This window comes from Haemorhous mexicanus, chromosome 1, assembly GCF_027477595.1.
Source record: "Haemorhous mexicanus isolate bHaeMex1 chromosome 1, bHaeMex1.pri, whole genome shotgun sequence".
Classification (NCBI taxonomy): domain Eukaryota; kingdom Metazoa; phylum Chordata; class Aves; order Passeriformes; family Fringillidae; genus Haemorhous; species Haemorhous mexicanus.
In genome coordinates, this window is record NC_082341.1 from 29149963 (window position 1) to 29157286 (window position 7324).

At 44.6% G+C, this 7324-nt stretch overlaps 1 protein-coding gene across 1 annotated transcript in view; it reads right to left on the bottom strand.

Moving 5' to 3' along the window:
• MEOX2 (mesenchyme homeobox 2) overlaps window positions 1–6729 on the bottom strand; it is a 52468-nt gene extending 45739 nt beyond the window's left edge. The window contains exon 1 of the mRNA XM_059844077.1: window positions 5833–6729. Within this exon, the coding sequence (XP_059700060.1) occupies window positions 5833–6343 (511 nt within the window). The 5' untranslated portion in view covers window positions 6344–6729. The remainder of the gene's footprint in view (window positions 1–5832) is intronic.
• Window positions 6730–7324: the final 595 nt, after the last annotated feature.

Sequence of the window (7324 nt, forward strand, 5' to 3'; positions counted from 1 at the left end):
AGTTGGGCAAACAGTCATAAAAGGACAGGGCACAGGCTTGAGACAGATCATAGGACTGGGTTCAGTGCCCAGCTGTGCACTGATGTAATGAAGTAGCCTCCAGCACTGTTTATCAAAATTCTCTAACACCACGCTATTTCAGTTAGAAACCTTATTAGCGACATATGCAAGTATTTATATTTTAAAAATATGAATTTCCTTTCACATCCTTTCAAGTTGCATTCTTAAGTATATTAGAACAAGGACACAGGGTAGCCTTGCAAAAGTGAGGGTTGAATCCTACCCCACCATAACTATGTTTTACTGATGGGTTTAAACTTTGCTCAGTCTAGCAGATGAAACCAGATTTATTTTGCTTCCTTTCTGGATACTTACAAAACGGCTTGGTAGAGTACATTTTGCTACTGAGAGAAACATGCTACGGCAACTATTCATACTGCCAAGTAACAGTGTCTTTGAAAGCAATAATCCAGTGAGCTATATTAGGGCATCAGCAGACAGAAGCAAAGATAATGTTACCTGCCTTTGAATTTCAAGACACAGAGCTCAATCCTACTCTTGAGGAATTGAGATAGAGCATATGAAGTCATTGCATCACTAAAGAACGAGTATTTCCACACGACAAACAATATGCAGATTAAAAAGCTCAATTAAAAAACATATAATAAACAGTTGGCATGTCTAAAATTGGCAAAAACACAAAAAAACTCCCACTCAATCTGATTTCTTACATTAGAAAATACTAAAGAAGTCACACTAGATATGTTAGGACAAATTTTTTCCTAGGATGTTAAAACCAATGCAGTTAAAATTCAATGTGTATATAAAATGCTCAATTGGCAATTTTCAAACAATCAGGCAATCCGAACATTTTTTCAATAAATATCTACATTATAAAGCACTTTTCTTTAATGCCTATGTAAAAGAATTAAGCTCTGATTGCTTAAAAAACCTTGAGCACTTCAGTGGTTTCACTGGAGTCAATGGACCTTCTCACAAAAACATTTGTGATCCCGTGAAGGTCTGGATCGGCCTTCCCGTGTTTCTAAAAGGGTGGATTGACGAGGAGGGGGAGAAGAAGTGTAAATCCTCCTGAATCTTTTATACAAACAGATAGAAATGCATAACTAGGAGCCACACATAGTTCTTTTTTCTTTCTTTTTGTCCACACAAAATTCTTCTTTGGCTAGAGGCAAAGAATTTTGAAAATGTATCAGCAAAAGAGTCTTTCAAAATTTTAGTATTAGAAAAGTTCCTGGTTATATTTCCTGAGGATGAAAGTGAACTTCTTGCAAGTTCATCTATTAAAACAATTCAGCACGTAGCTCACTAGTAAGCCCATTATTTGATAAGCTATCAGTCTTGAAGGTTTTCTCCTAAAAGTGTGCATGTTATTCGTCGGATTTTGAAATTGTTTCATTTATAAAATCTACAGGGTTTTTGTTTGTTGTTGTTGTTGGGTAAGTGATGCTTTTATACGAGATACCAAACAAATTAACTCTTTCCAGAAAAACTATGCTTTATTATGTATTTTTTCTTGTTTCTGTTTACAACCACACTGAAAAGCAGAGACATATTGATGAATCAGTTGCACAGTGCTTTTTGACTACAAGCGTGCAGCTCATTTTTCTTACTGACATGTTTCAGAAACCAATCAAAAGTCCTCAAAACTCAAGATTTCAGAGTATTTATAATCATTTATCAAAATGACCTGCTTTTTAGACACCATTTCAAACAAGTACATATGATTTATGATATTTAGATGTGTTTAAATAAATTCCCTGGAGATACAACTTTTTGCTGCTTGCATTTAGGGAATAGGTAGGTTATAAAATATTAAAACTCAGGGGGGAAAAAGTATTGTTTTTATTCATGTGACTTGTCAATGAACAAAACCCACCAGAACAGGTATTGAAACACTTCGCCGAACTGTTGAAACAGTGGATTCCTGAAATGCTTTTCTACATGCTACTGTCATAAATACATTTAAAAAAATGAATAATTTTTATTACCTGCTAGCCTTTACTTGGAAACCTGTGCCACACAGAAAACATTTTCTCATGGTGAAATTTGGTTTCTTTTTTTTTTAAAAAAGGCTTTTCATGCCTGAGGGGAAGTGTTTAATTACACTAGACTTTAACAGGAATGCAATTTCCTTATATATTTCTCTCTTTCAATTTAATGTTTGAATAGCTGTATTGCTTAGAACTCCTTCAACTGTACTCAGCCTCCCCCTGATCTTTTCAGCATAGTACAGATGTTTTTTTTCACCATAGCATTTTTTACTTCCTTAAGGCTACCAGATTCACTCTTTTTTCATATTTCTCAGTAAATCTAGATACCACTTCCTATATAGGCATTAATATGTTTTTTTCCTGACTGAAGTCTTAAGAAAACTTGGACCTAAGTAACGTAACTTAGGCAATCACAGAAGTAGCTTTGCAACCTCTGTGTTCTGCATCATCTGAGAATCAAAACCTACTTTATAATAAACAGAAATAAAATGGCCCTGAAACTCACAGGCAAGTAATGAGAAGGAGAAGCATTAGAAAAATCCAAAATATTCCATATAGAACAACTCATACCACAAAGCAGCAAAGCACTCCAAGAATATGTTTTCTATACACTCAGCATGGTTTTCATCCGCACCTCATTAGCACACAGATAATTCTGACCATTAGGGCACTTTAAAATAAGCTATTTCATTTGTAACCAGCTCTCAAATTTAGTATTGTCTCTCTGCTCGTACAGCCTTGACATCCAAAGAGCTGAGTTACAAAGGTGAGGATGCAGATGCAACTATTCACTGCAAAACATTAACACGTAAAGATTTGTATGCACCACTCCTCAATTCACAGGCAGCTTTACCGACCCACTTCTGGGCCTAGGCAGGTTGAAAGGAATGTTCTGCAGATTATGAGAGAGCAACTACAAAACTTGGAGACACTGACAGCTGCAGCTTTGCAACGAGACCAGCTGAAAACTTCACCCTGCTCTGTAGCTGTCTTTGCAATATCTTCAATGGGAACTTCCCAAACTGCTTAAAATCTGGGTTAGGGCTAAAGAAAAGTGTAAGTCAGTTTATACTGTCATGAGAGACCATTTCACCTGGTTTTCTCAATCCCAAATGAAACTGAAACAGATTAGAGAAGAATGTTTCTATGTCTTCCCATTCCATCGCAATATATGAATTTCAGGGAAAAGCACACAGTCCATCCTACTAAATTCTGTTTGCCCTCTGGATTTTTGTTCATAATTTTAAAACGTTGCACTCCCATAATCATAACACGTAAGTAAAATGGGGTGTCCCTTCTGGTAAATTTTCAGAGTAGCTATACGGCTAAGAAACAGTTACTTGTTTGGAAGGTAAATGATACAAGGAATGATCAAGTTTTACATTCTTTAAACTATCTACACACTCAGCTTTGTGATCTTAAACACACAGAAACAAAAGCTAAGTAGTGGAAGAAAGGGGTAGCCTAAGGTTAATTCGGCTCTGAAATGCGGAACAGATTCAGTGCTCAAGAAAATGCTGAGCATTCTGTGGCTTTAAGTGATATGCTTAAGAAGAGGAAATATATGTGTAAATAAGCAAGAGCATTAATAATTGTCTCAGAATGCTGGCACTGAAACTCAAAGCACTCTCTCTCTCTCTTCACCTCTTAGTTATTTACTATTAGGATTTTTTACAAATGTCTATTGAAGTAGTTCCAAGTCTGATGAAGGCATGGAATAAATTCTTTCAAGCACAGTCATTTGTTTAAAAAAAAAGATTAATGAGAAATAAAGGCGATGATGTTTAATCAAATGAGGGGCAATTATCGTTGACAAATATAGAAACACAGCAAATTAAAATAATTCTTGCTGCCATATATGAGAATAGCATTAACTATCTAGTACCAGAGTTCAGGACTAATAAAGGGGTGGGGTTAAATATTCAGTCCAAAACGCAGGCTTTTCCTGAAGAAATACCAAACATACAGCAGCTATGCAGTTGTTATCAAAAGACATCTATTTTCACTTTGAGAGATTCATAATTGTGCAAATGGTTGTATTTTTTTCTTAGCGGAAGGGAGGAGGAAATAGTTACCTGCCTTGATCTTCAGAAAGTCTTAGAAAGTGAGGATCGGCGTGCATTGCAAGATAAACATAACAGTGGCTAAAGGCTCAAACTCTTGTCCACTAATCCAGTGGACGACTCCAGTCACTTCAGGGTAAGGCTTAGAACCTTCTTCACTGGTATTTTTTTGGTTTGCATTGCAGAATGAAATAAACAGAAAGTGATTCAGATACTTCCCTGACAGTGAAAGGGACCAATTTCCTTTTTTCCTTTAGCTTTAAATAGACCGACAAATACAATAAATCCTTACACCAGCAGGCATCCAGTTTTTTTCTCAATTGTAACAAGGACTGTACATACACCTCAAAAAATCAGATAATTCTTTTTCTCATTTAAAGTAAAGAAGACAAAACAAAAGATTTTACCAGCAGTGTTTGAACTAAATACAGCTTTAAACACAAGAGTTTTCGGCAACTATATCAGCTATGTAAGATGAAATTCAGATAAATACTTTCTGAGTTATTGTAACTGTAAATGTTTGCTAACATAATGGGCAATGAAGGAAGTGATGGTATTCTTGAGGGTTATTTTTTTTTAAATCCTTTGTGTTGCTTCCTCTCTACCAAGCTTACAGCATTTTGAGTTAAAGAGTTTATGGTTTCAGTAGTGAACTTCATACGTATCTGGAAAAGCCTTTCACTTTCTCTTCTGTAATAACAAATAATTTGCTACGCCAGCTCTTGAGTTTTGAATCAGTTGAGCCCTCTCTCTTTCAAGTGCCTCCTGCCCATTTCTCTATATTTTTGGTGACCCCCTGGTTCATGTGTGTCCTAACGGAAGTCCCATCAGTTGTGTTGCCTTTGCCGAGTGGCTTTTGTCAGAGCAGGACTTTGACAGGCTTTGCTATTTTAGAAAGCAGAGATAATGTCAAAGTTTTTTGCCCATTCATTGATGCCAAATCATTGCTCTGGAATGACTGCAGGTCTACATGTTTTTGTGCTCGCCTTTAAGTAAGAATTACTGTGATTTTAAAAGGCAGACTTCTCCTTCCTTTCCTCTGTCCCCTCCACCAGAAAACTGAAGTGAAGCAGCTTTCTGAAACTCCCATTCACCCGTTTGCTTCACAGAGTCCAAATTTTGCCCCTTCACGCTGAGGATTTGATGCAGGCTCACTCAGATCCTACAGGGTAGCGAGGCATCAGCTCCTCTCCCGAATCCCCGCTTCCAAGGCAGAGCTTCCAAGCGTTGTGCAATCGCCTCGGAGCCGCAGTCAGCTCCACGGCGAAGGGGCGGAGGGGAAGGAGCGCGCTGGATTCTGAATTTTGAAGCAGAGGTGTCGTATCGGGCAGGGGGGAGGGGGCCGCGGGACCAGATGCTGAAAACCGCACCAAAACTACAAACGTTTCTTTCCTTGGCTGTAGGAAACTCTCCCCCACCGCCACCTTGATTTCATACCCTATCACGTGCTGAATTTTTTCTTTCTATTTCTCCCCCCGTAGCCTTAATAAAGCTTGCGTTAGTGATGGAGATCCCGAGAGCGCGTTGGTGGGAAGGGGCAACCCGGCAGCCCGGTGTCAGCCGGCTGCGAGAGCACAGCTGCGGCCGTGGCCGGGCCAGCCGAGCCGAGCCGAGCTGAGCCGAGCCGGGCCAAAGGAGCCGAGTTAAACGAGCCCAGCCGAGCGGCAGCAGGTCCGCGGCTCCTGACCGCGCCGCTTCCCCAGACCCCCGCCGCCCGGGGATCCCGCCCCGCTGGGGAACGCGCGAACCTTTACCTGAGCTGTCGCTTTTCCTTTTGCCGGACCTCTTCTCTGTTTCCACCGGGGACAGAGCCTGCCTGCCATAGTCCCCTGGCGCACACGCTGCCCCCGTGGGGGTGTTGGTGCCCAGGCTGGAAGAGTTCGAACACAGGACAGGGGGGCTGCTGCCCAGCTCCGGGGGTCCTCCTGAGTCAGGCTGAAGGCAGAGGCTGTGCCTGGCCGCGGCGGGAGGAGACGACATCTGAGGAATGTGCCAGTTCGTCTGCAAAGCTTGGTGCTGCTGTTGCTGGTGGTGGTGATGGTGGTGATGGTGATGGTGATGGTGCCCCCTATGATGTTGGCTGGCAAACATGCCCTCCTCATTGGGGTATCCCGCTATTATGCAAGAGGAAGAAGAAGAAGACAGATCAGGGTAGGACATGTGGTCAGATCTTCCATGCAGGGCAAGAGAAGACTGGGAGAAAGGGTGCAAGCTCTGCGCAGTGGCATGGGGGCTGCGCAGGCAGCCAAAGAGTGTGTGATCCATGGCATGCAAGTCTCAGGTTCCAGGCAGGAGAGTTTAGGAAAGATCCAACTTCACCACCCTTTGTCAACTTTCACTGTAAACAGATCGGGGCTGAGATTTTTTTTTCCAAAACGGCACCGACAGACTCTGCAGCAGGCAGCTGAGCTCAGATAATCCAGGTCTTTAGCCCTAGTGGCCAGTCTCCGCTGCATAAACACTCGGACCTAGATGAGCCGTTCTCAGAGCCGCTCAGATGTCAAGAAGTGGGAGAGGTTGAAGCCAATAGAAGGTGGTCCCAGAGAACTGCTTGAAGGGGGAAACAGCTTCGAGAGGTTATAAATACAGTAGTGTGTAATGTGAGCTGGGGGCTGGCTCAGCAGCACAGCACTGACCACATGCAAACTGCCTCCAAAACGCCAGCGCCGTCCCCGCTCCGAGCCGCTCCGTCAGCGGGCGGCAGCGCTGCGCGCCCGCGCCCCGGGCACCCGCGGCCTGCGGGGGGGCGGCTCCGCGGGGGCGCAGCCGCCCGTCCCTGCCCCCGGGCGGGCCGCGCCTCCCGCCGCGGCTGCCCCGAGCCCCCCCGCCCCGGGCGGACCGGCGGCGGTGCCCCCCGACCGCGCGGCCCCCGCAGGGCCATCACCGCCCCGTCGGGGCTGAGGGACCGCTCGGGGTCCTGCCGCCCCTCGGGGGCAGCGGGCGGGGGAGAGCAATAAAGAAGTGAGGCGACATGCGGGGGGTGACACTGGGGCCGGGGGCGTGGGGGCCACCGCCGCCCCGTTTCCCCGAGCCCTCTCTCCAGAACCTCACCTGCGAGCCCAGGTGCGAGGGCGGCGGTGTGCGGGGCCACACGGGCCGGGGCAGGGGCCGCCCGCCGGGCTCCCCCGTTCCGAGGGTCCCGGTGCGGGTCATCCGCCCGCTTCGCCCGCGCCCACCGCCCCGGCACTCGCCATGGGCTGCGGCGCTGCCCCGGCTGCCCTCAAGAGCCTCACGCGGTGCCCCAGC